Source organism: Psittacula echo (assembly GCF_963264785.1).
Source record: "Psittacula echo genome assembly, chromosome: 1".
NCBI classification, from domain to species: domain Eukaryota; kingdom Metazoa; phylum Chordata; class Aves; order Psittaciformes; family Psittacidae; genus Psittacula; species Psittacula echo.
This window is the reverse complement of record NC_137735.1, coordinates 152,504,841-152,521,492: the sequence shown is the minus strand read 5'-3', so window position 1 is coordinate 152,521,492 and position 16,652 is coordinate 152,504,841. Positions and strand designations below refer to the sequence as shown.

Sequence of the window (16,652 nt, the reverse complement as noted above, 5' to 3'; positions counted from 1 at the left end):
GTGCATAACAGGACACACACGGCAGCTACTATTCTGCTTGTAAAAGCAATACCACTTCATTCATGCCTCCAGCCCTGCATTAGTTAGCAACTATTCAGAGCACTGAATATCTAACAAAGCCTAATGCTTTAACTGACTGAAATTTTACAGCAGTGGGTCTGAAGCTTTTCCTGTAGCCAAGGCTCATTAGAGAGAATTGACATGCCTACAGACAACTGAGGAGTTTCAGCAGCACTTCACAGCTCTGGCTGCATTCCACCCCTATGGGGCACTGCTTCAGCAAGGCCCACCTCACTGCTTGCAAAACCACAAACTAAAGCAAAGGGGACCTGACTTGACCTGCTAACCAGATGTTAGCAAAAAACTTAGGCATTACAGGAAAAATGAAATTCACAAAGGGATATACCAGTAGTCTGCACCAAATTACAAGGAACTTGGTACCTGGTTTTTGATTTGAGTCAACTTCTGGAGACTCTTGTCAGTGCATTCAATCACCTGAGATTAAGATCTCACTTCATCTTAAATTAAGTGCTCTTGCCCAAGTTAGAGCAGAGTTTTGTACCAGACTTGGAGGAAAGACCAAAAGCATTTTTTTTTTCCAGTAAGTTCAGTCTATTTGCACAAGAACCACAGCATAAGCAAGTCTTCCCAAAATCAGAGACTCTTGAAATGAGATTTAAAGGGGTAAGTCCAAGGTTATAAACACACTGTAATAGGAACAGTGACCCATATGATCCTAACAACAGGTCTGAATCCCCACTGCACAATGCAATGTGCAAGTTGTAACCTAAAAAACTCTTTCAGAGCATCTTGCAAATAGACCTACAAGCAAGGCAAAGGTTCTCCAACTAGAGATAATCATAGCAAATCCCATGATCTCCCATTCTACTGATATCTTATGAACTGAGGAAAAAAGTAATTGCAGTGATGTTTTCTAAAACAACAGAAAAGTATTTGCAGTTAAATTTTTACTTCCAAATATCCTAACACGAGCAATGCTAAGGAAAAACAAAGCCATATAATGTAAACAGCATGTGCTCTGCAAGTCAGATTCTACAACTGTGAAGACAACAGATTACATGTAAATACTTAGTTAGGGAACTGAAGTTTCTAGTAAGTGTTCACATATATTCTATCTTCTTATTTACAGTGTTTTTAATAAGCTTATAAGCATCTTCTTATCCAGTAGGAACTGCTAGCAATCCAGGATGTAATAGCTATTCATTTAACTAAAATTCAATTTAAAACATTCATATTCATTCAAATTAAAACAAACAAAAAAACCCCAATCAAACAAACAAAAAGAAGGTAATCAAATGAGTAGCCAGATAAATTACTGGGTAGCTGAATGGAGTGCAGAACAGAACTAAGAACAAATTGTTCTTGCCAACACAAAATACACCAGTGCACAAATTCAGAAACATACCTGAAGGGTCTTCTTAAATCCCCTTTTTAAATTCAGTTGAAAAGGATTTGGACATTTTAATCATTTCCATCTTCTTTCCTGATTCTGAGCTACAGTCCTTTGCACACAACTGTTCCAATAACCTCACTTCACCACATGCAGCTGAAGCAGTACAAGTAAAGAATATGCATGTTAATACACCCAAGTAAGCCCAATATCTGTAAGTACCTTGGCTTCTTGAGTACTGTCTGCTGCCCTCTAAAACAGTTCTGCAAGGAAATAACCTGATCAACTGCCACGTTCAGGTTTCCTTCTTCTTACAGCTATATTAATACACTGTAATCATTCCCCTCTAGTCACTAAACCCCCAAACATTCACTGTTATTTAACTAACAACTACAGGCTTGCCTCAGTAATATTTGCAGACCCATTTTCCTTTTCTCCTTAGACATCAGTTGAGGTAATTTTTCCATCCTCAAAAAAAAAAAACAACAACCCAAACCCCAATCCTGCTCTTCACAGATATGAAATAAGTCAGGAGTATTTGCAGACTAAGATTCTGGTGGCTGCAATGAAAGCTGTTTGTGAATCTGTGACCTGGCAACTGGGGAGCAGAACTGCCATGGGATAGAGGCCTGAATATGCTCTATGAAGCGAGTGCTGCTGCAGAGTCACCAGAGCAAAGGTTCATGCAAACAAACATTCATTGGTGAACCTTTCAAATAACTCTGAGCAATTTTTTTTCTTTTTTTCATAGATTTTTCTGCAAAACTAGAGACAATCTGCCAAAAATTGCCTTAAACGCTGGCAGAGTGTTAAGATTAAAAAACCAATTCAAAGTAAAGGGTTGGGTTTTTTTCCTGTATACTGTACGATCACATGCAATAAATAAATAAGGTATCCTCCGAATACTTCTTCCTCCAGATTAATGTGGTAAGTACTGTTAATTTAGAATGGTCACAAATATACCTCAATCCTACAGTCCTCCCCCTTCACCATTTCTTTCAAAAAGAAGTAGAGCGAAACACATACTTGCTGGAATATACAGTGAGAACCATATCTCTCAGGTGAATGCTCTAACTACCAAGCAATGGATTCATAATCACTCTGTAAATAATTCAATGTTCATTAAGACTGGGAAAAAGCAGGAGAGCTTCAACAAACAAGAAAACAGGGAGTCTTATCCCAGAATACTCTATTCCCTAGTTCTCAGAGCAATCACTTGAAAGATGGGAGAGCTGGATTCAAGACTCCGTTTTTAATAAGATAAAGGTAGAAGGGTGTGAATCCAGACTCCTCATGCAAATGATCTGATCACTAGGAAGGATGCACTGATCAGATTCCTAATGCTGCAATTACATACGTATTTCCATGTGGCTCAGCAAAAGAAGCTAACATTTTCAGGTCTTCTCTGGTGGCAACTTAGATGACATCAGCATGGATGGGGCCAACACTTATCTGTTGCCTCTGCCAGCTGAAGGCAAGGCAGATTCTGGCATATAAATAAGGGAACTATGTTAGTGAGATGCTGAGTTTCAAATTATAAGTCTTGCCAACAGTCTGCAGAATAAACATGTAGGCCAGTGTATGCAGTCACATAAACATACCCACAGACACCTCTGAAAGGCATCTGAAAGGCAAACACAGGAGTTAAGAGTTCTTTTATGGACTTAATCCCATCGGATATTTTTCACCCTAAGCCTCTTTGAGCCCATATGGAAGAGTGTGAAAACTGCTGGTGTAGCCTGAGAGCAGACCTTCCCATTCCATCCAGCAACCACCACAGAATGACACAGAGGTACACTGGACCAGGTGGAGGGCCATCAACAAGACATGTGCTTGGTATCTCCTTCAACAGTCCCGCTGCCAACCCACCCCTCTCACCAGTAACCCACTACTTTACTAGTCAGAGTGGCATGTCCTGGAGGAATTACACATTGGCTCTTATTTTCATTTATCTTGCGTTTTTGATATATAAAAGGTTTTCTTGCATTATCAAACCAGTTATCAGAGACTGTCCACAAAGGTTTCCAACAGACACTCCAATAGTCAGGCAAAAGCTGCTAAGCAAATTTTACACCCATTAGCTACTTCGGTTTTGGTAGTCAGAGTAATCCTCACTCTTCGACCAGCCTCTCAGTACTGCATGCCTCACTGCAGTCTACTGCAACATACATATACTTCACGGACCTTCTTACAAACATAAAAGCAGTCTCCAAAGGAAAAGGTGATCCAGTTTTCCATACGTAGGTACAGTCAGCCAAAGCCATACAATTCCATATTCGCTTCCCCTTGTTCTGCCATGTTAGCAGGTAGAAGCAGTGCTGCAGCCCTGCTCAAATACAGCCTATTCTTCTTGTCCACAGTTTTTCCATTACCATTTTAGTATTTTTCTTTGCTTAAAGTACCAGAGACATCTCCACAAGACCAGATACCATGCCTCCTTAAGATGACTTTATTCAGAATAGTTACCATAATAATGCATTAAAACCTTGTCAGAAGACACATGAAGCAGGAAGAAGTCTCAAAGGAGGGTTGGAGGAAAAATAATAAACCCCCAACTCTCCACCACATAACCTCTCAGGCCTAGCAGAAACCTGAAAAACGAACATTTTATGCCATAGTCCCATTTTATAGGTTCTAGCTTAAACAAGTTTGTTGATAGAGAACTGTCTGTCTAGACTCCAGTGAAGGTCAGTAACTCCAGTTAGGTAAAAAGGACAGGACAGTTAGAGATGCTTCTGGCTGTTTGTTTCTCAATAATACCATATGGTCAAGTTTGTGAAAGGGTACTGTATTCTACTAACCACATGTAAAGCTAGACAGCAGTGGGAGTACTGCTTAGGCAGCATGAGATTTGACCCACAACTACAATATCATGGCATCAGAAGTGGCTGGCAATTAAAGGATTACAATACAGTTGATGATAATCCGATGAGCTCAGCTGCAGATGCACACAGATGGCTCATAGCAGGCTGCTGCAGAAGACATGAAGCTGGCTGTGCACAGGCACTAGGTGCTGCCAGGCACCTTCACAGCACCTTTGAGGAGAGAAGCACCTAGTAGGTGGGCACATGCTACCTGTACTGGGCTCATCTCTTCCGCACAGAGGACTTTCTCCTGCTCTGCACGTGGTTGACACTTCAATGCAATGGTATCTGAGGAGATAATGCTTTTGTTTTATTTTCTGACATAACATTAAGAATCTCACTAATTTTATGCAGTTACTCGGAAATTACATGAAGGCAGCCTTAAAGAAAGGCACATAATGCACACAACCCTATTACTTTAGGTCTTAACCTCAAGTACTCTGTTGGGCAGCAAAGACAGCATAATTGTCAAGCTCTTAAAGCAGGTTCTTCACCTAAATCAAGTTCTTAAACATACCAGCTATCCCTTTGCAACGCAAAACAAACAAGCTACCTTTCCATTACAACGTGGTTCTTCATGGAGCTGACGTTATTTATGCCAAGAATACAGAGATGTCAATTTGCACAAGGCACCTATGAACAGAAGTTCATATACTTTCATTTCAAATAATCATCAAATTAGTGCTTTGCAAGAGGAAGAAGAGCATGCTGTACCATCTAAACACAACAACTTTGGTGTGTTAAGTATCCTATAATAAGGGTGAGAACTTTTTTTTCTTTTTAGTATATCTTTTGATATCCTTTGACTTTGCATAAATACTGCCAAGGAGTAAGAGTAACTTTATGCCCATCAACTTAGTCACAGCGTGTTTTGGTACAGAGGCTTGTATTGCAGCATATCTAGGAAGCAAGAACAATGACTAGCGGCACTAGACAGCTGTCTGATGCAGTGCCCTGAACTACCACAAATGTAAAGCTTTCAAGGAAAGGAACTGTGTGGATCATCAAGTCCAGCCTTCTGTTACCACACGCAATCCTATCTTATAATCTTTCCTATACTAGACAGTTAGCATCTTCGAAAAAAAGAAAAAAACACTAATGACAAAAGGCTAAAGTTTGGGTTTGGGTTTTGGGGTTTTTTACCCCCAGCAGGAAAAACAGAATAATAGATCTTGTTCTATAATAATAATAATAACTCAACAGTGACTTACAATCTATACAATTTCTCTATTACTTTCTAAAACAGTAACTTAACTGTTGAGTTTGAAAGTTTCGGTTCAAATGCATGCTCATATTGGTACTGAATGAATGCTTCCCTTATCTTGCCTCTGACCTAGCACTTCAGATTGTTTATCCTTTCCTGTTAAAAAAGAGAGGTGAAAAGCAGAGAACAGCAAGGCTTGAAAGACGACAGGTTGTTAAAAGAACAGAGCCGTACAAGAGCTATCATTGAATCTGATTAGACTTCTGCTGTGCTCTGTACTTTGTAAACACGAGCAGATTCCTCTGATCTTCAGAAAGCAGATATTCTGGAACTGGCTAGAACAGTAAAGAGTGGTTTCTTTTACCTTATGAAAGAATGTATACTGGAAAGTGAAAGGGGATCAGCACATCTCCTTGTTTAGTTTAACACACAGCCAGAGCAAAGCCAAAAGTGTGCACCACTCCACTTCTGATACCTTGGAAGAAACAAGTCGAAGCAGCATTTTGAAGACTCCCAACACCAGACAGCACCAACACACTGCTAGCAGATCCTACACGTGAAGTAATTCAGATGAGTAAGCACTGAGTCAGTTAAGGAGTCTGGACAATCCATTTACATGAATCTGAAGTATTCAGTTATATTTCCTACAACAGCTAATTATGTAACGGGTTACAATCATTACTTCCTGAAAGTCATCATCCAGTAAGCCAGCTGCATTTGCTTTTTATTCCCAATAAAATTAACAAGAAATACTATACCATAAGTGCTTTAATTACATTTTTTGTAACTTCTGTTTCACAATAAAAAAATGATTTTATGTCTACTGTATTGAGAATGTTTTGGTTAATATGCTAATACAGCTCTCTTGCCTGCTTGTCAGCACTTCTACGTATGGGAAGTCTCAGGAGGTTGCAACTGAAACTCAAACAGGTTTTATGGGTCAATAATACATAACAAAGTTAACGGGGGTATTCTAACTGATGAATTCATAATCAGACTTCTAAGCAAGTTCATAGTATCACAGACTGGTTTGGATTGGAAAGGACTTCAAGATCATGTAGTTCCAACCCCTCTGCCATGGGCAGGCACATTACCTCACACATTTTTCCCTTCTTGCCACTCTGTAATTTAAAGCAACCCTCCCAGATGCTATGATCAAGGTACAGGAAGATCAAGTACCAACATACCTTTGGAGGGACGCCATTAAAACCAGATCAACTGTACTGTCCTGCACTGGACAGAGTTAGAAGTTAATGACGTAGGTCATCCTTAACTCATTTCGGAGGTATGATTATTACAGAACCACATCATAAATCATAAGCTTTCTCCACAGCATTTTCTAAGGGCACTCAGTGGTTTTGCTGATGCTTGTTTCCTACATATTTTTCTGATGTAGGAGGCTGGCTCCTTTTCTTGACCAAATGTTTCAAGTGGAAGACTATGAAGAGCACCTTCTCTTCCTACCTGTAACATCTACCACATTAATATGCACCTAAATTGGTGCACGGTGGGATTATTTTATTGTGCCAACCATAAACTGTTTTCTCCTTCTAGAGAAGACAAACTGTTCATTATAATGTTTGCACTCACTGACTAGCCATGATCAATACAGTAAGGACCATGGCCATGCCCATATACAATCCACTTCTTGGAAACAGAATGTAAGATTTGCTTGGGGTTATTTCCAAAACATTCTTAATTTTCCATGACATGATTTCATCTCAATCTCCGGATTTATCAAACAGACACCTCCAGGTAAACTCCAGGTTTCCAGTGGGTTGTATAATGCAAGATTGAATACTGCATCTTGGAATTCATACAGGTATATGCCTGAGAAATAGTGACAGGAACAGAGGAGAAGGAAGGGCATATTGAAGAGATTTTCCTTGTTCAGTTACTAAGCTGGAGTTTTGCCTGGATAAGATAGATTAGTGGGCAGAGCAGAAGTAAAACATAATACACCACCTTTAGCCTACGAGGTGGCTATAACAGACTTGTGACACACTTCTGTGTCTAACAGAAGGTAACTTCCACAAGCTGCAAAAACCAGTAGATTCCTCAGGAAGTGGTGCCTCAGGATTACCACTCCCATTACAATAGATCAAAGTGAACTGTTTGTCTTAGAGCACTCCCACAGGACCAAGCCACCACACAAACTGCCCTAACAGCCTGCAGTGTTTAAGGCTTGGAAACAAAGGAAAAAGAGCAGTGATAACTAACTCCTTTGGTTTTGGTGCCAGATATAGTCTTGGTAATGTAAAACACACGCAGCAAGCAGTCTTCCTGTGCAGACAGCTCTGCCTCTTACCCAGAAGATGATCCCATGCTCTCAGAAATGGCTCTGTGTGCTTCAGACCAAGTATCTGCTACTGCAGAGCCTACCAGGCTCATCTCTGTTAGCGGTTATACCAGCAGCAATGCCAGCCATTGTGCCTTCAACCCTGCCTCCAGTTTTCAGCTGTTGCGCGTCCTCTACATGTACGTGCATACATACACACATACCCCCACAACCTCCTGAACTCAGGGTGCTAGGCACAGAGCCCAAGAGACAAGAAGCGGGAAAGGAAAAGACACAAGTGACTTCAGGCAGAACAGGCTATTCATGACTCACAGTTCCCAGACTGCCAGCTGAGAGCAAGGTCAGCCAGCCTTGCCTTGGAGATGGCCAGCACTTAATGGCATCAGCCCAGACAGCTCCGAGCAGACTGCATAGGGGGGTCCCAGGGAAGGTGGACAGGTAACTGGCAAGGTGGCAGAAGCCAGTCACAGAGGAAATGCTGCCATGAAACTAAAACCTGCAGGAAGCAGAGGGAGCAGCACACGTGGTGCAAGCCCTGGTACACATTTAGACTAATCACTCACACACAAAAACAAACCCCTCACAATCCAAAGCCTATTTTGGCCCGTGAAAGCCAAGGAGTAAGAGTAGATTAGACTCTAATAGGGATTAATACAAGCTAAGATAGTACTGATTTCCACTAGGGGGACCAGAAAGGTTTGGCATGGGATAGCGTGACAGCTAGATGCAGCAGGGGCTTGGAAAAAAGGTTAAGGGAAGAACAAATACCATAGGAGCTTCCACTGACACCTGCCTAGCTCCATTTGTGTTCTCCCCCCTGTCCAGCCTTTTCCAAAACAGAGATTAGATGTGCTGCACTGTCAAGTCATGGTCAGTGATTTCTAATAGGCTGTGTAACGGTCAGCAGGGGATTTCTTATCCAGTCTCAACAGCACTGACCCACTTTTTTCCAGTGCTACCATCCATCACCTCTGACTGACAAGGAGACCAGTTTTTACAATAGGCAAAAATCTAACCCAAGCAAAGTTTGAGGCAGAGAATGAGATGAAATTCAGATGCCATTCTGTTTCACTGCAGCCATTTCAAAGCTATAAGTTTAACTTTATTAGCAACAAGGACTTCAGTTCATAAAAATGTGACCAATAAAAGATAATGGCAGGAAATTAAATGAACCTTAGCATGATTTAGGGCATTGCTCTGCAATAGCAAAACTGCACAGAAAGTATCCTTGGAAAAGCAAAAAAGCCTCAAGAAGTGATCATAAAAGGATCCAAACTGCTTCAGAGAGTTAAAGCTTTCTTAGAAACTAACAAAAGAAGTCCAGGTATGCACAAGACTCATGCACATTGAGTAAGCTTTATGAATGACATATTGCCAGAAAGAAACCCTGGTCAGGCAACCCATTCATTGCTCACCCTTTCATGTGTGCTATAGCAATCATGCCTTTATTCGCCTTTAAATTCAAGTAAAATAGTAAAACGTAGTTTCACTGCAGTGCTGGGAGACACCAGCTGCAGTGTGTGGTCAAATCAAGACAAAAAGTCTACTTTCCTGACTGTTGGCCCCGTTTTCAAAATGGTGCCAAGAAAAGGCACTTTTTTTTTTTTTCCCTCTAATTATATAGCAATATAGAGTCCAAAAGCTCTGATGTTCCTCAGTGCTGACCTCTGGGAAGCAGGCTTTTTGTAGGGCACCCCTCACCCTCCAAATAATATGGTGCACACAGTACTGAACTAAAACAAGTTCCTTAGTTTTCATTCCAAGAAAGCTGTGAGAAGAGCAAGAGCACTGAATATGTAATTACAAAATAATAATAATAATAATAATAATAATAATAATAATAATAATAATAATAATAATAATATTGTTCAGTTTATGACTGAACTATCTAAACCTGCAGACACCCCTTCCCACTGCATAGCCAAGGACAAACTCATTGACATTTACACAGACAACTCAAGTTTGTGCTTTGAAGCGATGGATCAGAGAGCAGGAAGAAAGTAGCAGGAGAAAAAGGTAACTAACTATCCTTCATTAGCCTGTCTCTCAAACAACGTGGAACTCCAGCTGAAAAACAACATGGAGAACAATACTCTGTCTGTCTAAGACACAACTCATTGTGGTCAAGCTCTTTGATCAGAAAAATTCCTACCAAACCACACTTGATAAACTTGAACTTTGGAAACTGGCAGCTGTTCCATCAGGATTTTTTGAAATAAAACTCCACAATTCTGGCATCATACAAGGCACCAAGGTTCTCACTAGGAAAGTTTTTGTTTCAAAATACTTGTAAGTTTACTATAATGTCAACCCAATTTGCATTTCAGAACTTGCCCTTTCTCAGAGAGGTTTCTGTTGGTGGTGGTGGCTTAATTCTAGGTTGTTTAAATCTGAAGTTGAAATTCAGTTTCACAGATTAGAGTTGTTGTTTCCCATAAAAATTAATTCGGCAGTGTAATACAGTGTTAGCAAGCTTTTCTGGTGGAAAACACAAGTATTTTGCTCTGAAGACCACGTAAATAGTGATCTTAGGGAAGTGTCTCCCTTCACAAAGCTGCTTTTGGGCTTATATTTCCACTCAGTCACTTCCAACTGGAAAATGAAGGTGGAAAAAGGAAGCATCTAAATAGTTCTTCCCTCAGTCCTTTGCAGTTGGAGATGCAGTTGCTTCGAAGGCCAAGAGACTGTTGAGCTCCAAGGATCCTCAACAGTTCAAACCATACAAAGGAACTCACTGAATAGACAGGCTCAGATAATCAGTCAGCATAATGCTTACCTATCCAAAGCACATTTCTCCTGTTCACAGAAGGCCAATTACAAGTCTTAAGAAGGTAAACATGCCAGTTTTACACTTGAATGATGAAAGCTATTGAGTGGCATACCCCATCTTCTGCTACTACTACACATTTCTTCTCCAGCGAGAGAGAAGGTATTCAAGATCTCACTAGCTCACCCTTCACCATACCTGAGATACCCACATGGCCATCAGAGGATGCTTTAGTATTTGTTCACTACTGTGGATTGCTCAATAACTTTATCAACAGACACTAGTTGATGTTATCAGCAGCACCAAGGAGCAACTGGTCATCAGAATACAAAAGGTAGGATGATAATAGGCTATTATACTCAATTGAGCTTTGAGTAAAGGAATGCCGCAAATAAATCAAAGCAAGGTCATGTATTAGAAAGTTAACACTCAGCTCTCGTCTATACCACCAGTCTGCTGCTCATTTAAACAGGATTCCTTTCACTTCCTAGCTCTAGTTGTATCCCTCACCCCAGTTACAAGTTTGGTAGGAAACCTACCTCTCTAATGACTTCAGAAGGCCTATACAATTATCACATTCTTCAAAAAAAAAAACCCACATACAACTGATAATCCGGATGAACCAGGATATTTTAAGAAGCCATTTTACCCAGTTATCCAGTACCATCTGCAGAAAGTCTATGAGGCACATTGCCCAAGTCATTTTAACAATAATATAACGTGTTCCTCAGAACTGTCAAAATGTTCTTGAATAAACAAACTCTTGATGCCTTCCCTAAAGCGGTTGATTTAGAAAGTGAAACGCTGCTGAGAAGTAGGTGCTTCAGCAAAATTATCAAGTAACAAGTTTATACTGGAACTGAAGTATACCAAGATAGCTCATTTCCAATGAGTAAGAGTTACAGAACCAAGCAATACGCCCATCTATAAATTAAGGTACCTATCATATATCATTACATCACCCAAAACAATGGGTATAGGTAATCCCCCACTCAGATCTAACTTCAGCATTTAGACATCCTTAAAATACATCCTTCTGCTTTCTCTCTGCTGTTCCTTTCTGCTACAACTGGGATAGTTCTCTACAGAAGTTAGTCTGAATAACAGGGATGTTGCAAAAAACATGCGCAATAAGATGTTCTATCCAGCAAGTCTGAAGCACCTTGTCCACTTCAGCTTGACAAACAGGTAACATCTGCAGCCTTTCTACTGTTTCTGTATGAGCTCCACTAATGGCACAGCCAATCTACTGATACTGCAAAAAGTTCAAGGAGAAGATGTCAGTTTACACCACCCAGGAACCGGGCAGAACAATTAACATCTGTTACTGCTTCCTATTTGAGGACTTCAGAGCAGAAAAGCTATGTGAAGAATGGCACTGTTAAACCCTCATTTCCAAATATGGCACCATAAACATACCCCACAGGACATGCAAATTAGAGGCCCCTCTTTCTCCAGTATCAATATTCAGACATCTTACAACAGGATTTACAAATGCAAACATCAGTGGTACAGTTTCTGAATTGCTAACACTGGTGTTCAGAATGCTGGGCTCTAGAATACTGGGCTCAATGCAATTTCATAATAAGGTAAAGGATATATATGGTATTAACATTCATTTGCATGCACCTGTCCAGAGGACCTCAAATGGCCAGTTTGGAGCCAAACTGTCCACATCCTTCAGGTTACTAAACTCTCAGCAGTGAGAAATGAGCTAGCCATTGCAAACACCAGAAATCATAAGCAGCAAAAGCTTTTTGGCCACACCCTTTCTCCTAATCTAATGTATGAAATTTTAAGTAGTATATAGGGACCTACTTTTCCTGCATTGTCTTGGAGTTACCTTGCTGGCTAATTAGGACTGCTTTCTTAGCCCTTGAACCCCCCAGTATCAAAAGGATTTTCAAGTTATCACACAATGTTAATGGTACTGTTACAGTACCACTGAGCTATCACCAAGCAGAATTATATCTTAGCACAGACAGCTCTTGCCACCAGAAATAAAATTGTAGTGATACTGGTTAAAGCAAATGCATCTCTGGCTACAATTTCCAGCCCAGCATACTTTTTCAAACAGCTGCTGATCAACAATTCAGGCAAGACAGTTGAAACCAGACTGTACACACCCTAGACCACCACAAAGGAGCAAAGCAAGTCAAAATTGCTACTAAGCCATGTCTACAAATGCCACTTCCCTCTGCAATTATGATGGGAGACCACGACACTAAGGGAGAGCTATCAGAGATGCTTTCTACCTTAATTTTTGTTGTTTGTGAAATGATCCAATATACATAGCTGAAGGGCATGGTATTTTTCCTTCATTACTTGAAAGAACAGCTTATGTAGCAACCGGCTGTAGTTAATAAAGGCTGAGACTGTAACAATCGTGTTGGGAGGAAGTAAAGAACAGTCTGCACACTCTGCAGAGAGCTTAAGATCTTGAACAGTTTTTCTGCTCAGTGATCAAGACAAATCTGCACCATCTCCACAGAGAGGCAGAAGCACCAATCCTCCAAGGGCTCGATGGCAGTGAATCCACCAGCTACGTGAGAGCTGCCTCAGCCCTGCCCATGTCAAACAGACACTTAAAGCATGGCCTACCTGCTAGCTCAGAAAAGATCCCTCACTGCCCGCCTACCTGGCAGGTCTTTTATTTTAAGCCTAAATCCCTTCCTGTACCCAGAAAGACTTTCATTGGTGAGATGTATTTTTCACAAAAAAGTTAAGCTTAGAAAGAAGACAACTCAAAAACTACCTCTTTCAAGAGTAAATAAAAATGCAACTAAACTCCAAGAATTGTCTTGAAAACTTGATCTTGCAGGATCAAGAGGAAAATTACTGTGCAATTACAGGAAGTCAACAAGCATTCCTCCCACCCTGTTTCAGACACCTCAGTCTGAACGTCCCCAGCCCTTGCCTGCATGGGACAGGAGGGCTCCTGGAGCCCATGGGGCATGGGAACACACTCCTGCACATAGCAAACTGCAGGCAGCATCAAAGAAGGTCCACCCCACGTATATAAAGACAAACGTGTGTCCACACCCACATCATTTCAATAGAGTTCAGACATCGCACAGCTTTTTAAATGCTGCATTTCAGGTTCGCATCCATCCTCAAAGCTTGGTTTTATTGCAATCTGTGTATTATGCAATAGATTCCCCGACAGCACCCAGGAGAAAAGGATGTGCAGCAGGAGACCCACACCCCGCCGTCCATGCCGCTACTTTCCCATCCTCTGTTCCACCCAAGACGCTGGCGGAGGGGAAAACGCTAGGCAACGAGAGGAAACTCGAGGGTCTGGAAGCGCTGGCTCAATCCAGGGTATGCCGGCGCTGCCCTTGGCACAATAGTTGGATGCAATACAACCGGGCGATGTGAGGCTGAAATACTTCCTGGGATGGCTGAAAGAGCTCATTCAATAGTCAAGGGTAATTCTTTATTAGCCGTCTTCTACAGCCCAACACAGAAACTACAACCCTGAGGGGAGGGTGGGGGACACAGCCATGTGCTTTAAGAAAGGAGCATGGCTTACTATTGTCTCCTGACTCAGTTTAACTGCCAAGCCCTTTTCAGTTCCATTTTTCATCCCCCTCCCTCGTGTCTCCGAAGTCGGCGGAGGAAGGGAAGGCGCTCCGCCGGGACACCGGAGCTGCCTCCCGGCCCCGGCCTCCGCCACCCCTCGCACAAACCGGCACCGCCCCGAAGTTCAGGCAACAGGGACCGACCACCCGGCCGGCGATGGCGATGGGGCCGGCCGCGGCCCTCAGCCCGGGGAAAGGGACCGGCGGGGGGCCCGTCCCGCCGCGGGCGCTCTCCTCATCTCCGCCCCGCACCCGGGAGGGGTCCCCGCTCCCCGCGCTTACCTTTCACTTGACTTTCATACTCCGCTATAATCTCTTTGTCCTTTTTGAATCTGGTCGGGGTTGACATTATCCACTTGCTTCTCCCCCTTCTTCTCCTTGTTTTAAATTATTATTATGAATTACTAATATTGTTCTGGAGGGGCTCCCAAGTTGTATGAGATGGCCACAAGCCCGAGCGAGCGCGGCGCCGGGGGGCGGGGGGGGCTGGCCCCTTGGGAGCGCCGCCGGCACGGGAGGCGGCGAGGCAGGGAGGCGGCGATCAGGCTAACCCCGGCGCGGGCACCATCGCCTCCAGGCACCGCCGCCAGCAGCAACGCGGTCCACGGCCCGGGGCCGCCACAGGGTGGGGCGGCGCTGCCGCGGGGCACCCGCTTCCACTAGGCGAGGGCGGGGGCTCGGCGGCTGCGCCCCACCATTGTTATCGCTCCTCACGCACCCGGGAGAGGGGAAGGGAAGGCGGGAGGGATGCAGGCGGTCGCGCTCGGTCCGCAAGCCGGAGGCACTCGTTACTCCTGTCTGTCGCCGCGCTCGGCTGGGTGGGGACTTGCAGCCGGCGCCCCGCCGTGACTAACCCCGGGCGGCAGCTGCGCCGAGGCGCATGTCCCAGCCCCGCACCCGAGGAGCGACCGGCTCGGGGCGGCACCCCCACCGCACCCTAGAGAGGTGTCTCCGGGAATAAACTTCTCCCCGCCCTCCCACCGCTCTCTCCTCCCTTCCTGCCTCCCCGCCCGCCTCGTCCCCGGTGGCGCCCGCTCCGCCTCCCCCCTGCCGGCAACCGCCCACCGCAGGCTCCGCCGCTCTCCTCCCTGGGCTGCCCCGCGGCGGGCGGCCTAGCAGGCCCGGGGGGAAGGGAAGGGGTCGCCGTCCGCTGCCCTAAGCGAGCATATGGTGGCCGGGTGCCCGGAGGGGACGGTGGGTGCGGTGGCGATATGGTGACAGCAAGCCCTCGGTCTGGCGGGGAAAGTTAAAGCCCAGTCTGCCGCCACCGCCGAGCCGCACGGGGAGTGTGGAGTCTGAAAAGGGGATGTGCTCTTGGGGACCGGGTTTTTCTTCCCTGTTTCAGTGGAAGCAGGACACGGCTGTGCTGATAGGGGCCTTGGCCGCATCGTAGTGCCCAGGGGTCGGGTCCCTACAGGCTAGGGCATTATGAAGAGGAGAGCTGCGGTCCTCAGGACAGCGGGTCTTGCTTCTGTCTTCGCCTGCGTTTTGCTCACTTCGGATGTGGGTTGTTCTCGAGGGCAGGACTGCCAGCACCCCCGTACAGGGCACTCCCTGCGGCACATGGGAGAAACAAGCAAAAGGGGGTGGGAGGCCATCTAAAATGCTGCCGCCTTGAGTTGCTGTGTGTGGCATGCATGGGGGCTGACCCTTTCAGATGGTCACGATCAGCGTCAGCTTTAGAAGGATGAAGTCCAGCCCTGTGAGTGCGCAGCCCTGCCTGTGAAGTTGGGGCTGTGTGAAGCATGAAGGTGGTCCAGAAGTGCAGGAAGAGCTGGAGTTGGCAAGTCACCAAAGGGGAGAGGTAGTCCAGGCGTGCCCTTTCTTCTGGGTGACTCGCAGCGATGGACACAGCCTCCTTCTCTGCCTGCAGAGCTGGCACCTGGCTCAGTCCTTTGGGGCTGCACAGGATGAGCTTGCTGCCAGCTCTGCAGGCAGAGATGAGGCTGTGCGTGCCAGGAGTTGAGCACAGTTGTTCACAGATCCAGTAGCCACACTCCTAGGTCCTGGAGAAGTTAGGGAGTCACCTTCAGGAGTCAGGTGTGGTTCAGGTTGCACAACCCCTTTTCTCTGACTGCCTGAAACTCAGCCTTTACTTGAGAAAAGCCTGTTAAAAAAAGCCCGAACACAGAAACAGGAAAGAGCAATGGGCATTGCTGGCGCTTGTGATGGGCAAAAAATGTGGCCATCAGTCATGGGTCAGAGACAAAAGCCAAACCTCAAGGCAAAAGCTACAAACTTTGGGCTGTAAGGAGGTCAGCTCTGTAGAGGTTAAAGGCAAGCAGGGGACTTTGGAGGCAGAGAGGGCTTTACTGATGTTACATATATCCAGGAGTGATTAGGCAAAGCTGCATACTATTCACAAGGAGTTTCTAAAGCTGGCTCCTGTATGATTCCTCTGGTGAAAGTACTCCACTATTTTGGAGTCCTGACACTGCCAGGACCTGATCCTTCAGGACAAACAGGAGGGAACAGTGGGATCATCTGCTGCCAGGAGTGTTCAAGCAGGCTGCCCAGTAATTTGGC

General features: G+C 44.4%; 1 protein-coding gene across 2 annotated transcripts in view; it reads right to left on the bottom strand.

Moving 5' to 3' along the window:
• Positions 1-14,475, bottom strand: part of SRGAP1 (SLIT-ROBO Rho GTPase activating protein 1) — a gene marked incomplete at both ends in the record, with an annotated part of 143,452 nt that extends 128,977 nt beyond the window's left edge. For both annotated transcript variants that reach the window (XM_080635006.1, XM_080635007.1), the window contains one exon: positions 14,409-14,475. In XM_080635006.1, coding sequence (XP_080491132.1) covers positions 14,409-14,475 — 67 coding nt within the window. The remainder of the gene's footprint in view (positions 1-14,408) is intronic.
• Positions 14,476-16,652: the final 2,177 nt, after the last annotated feature.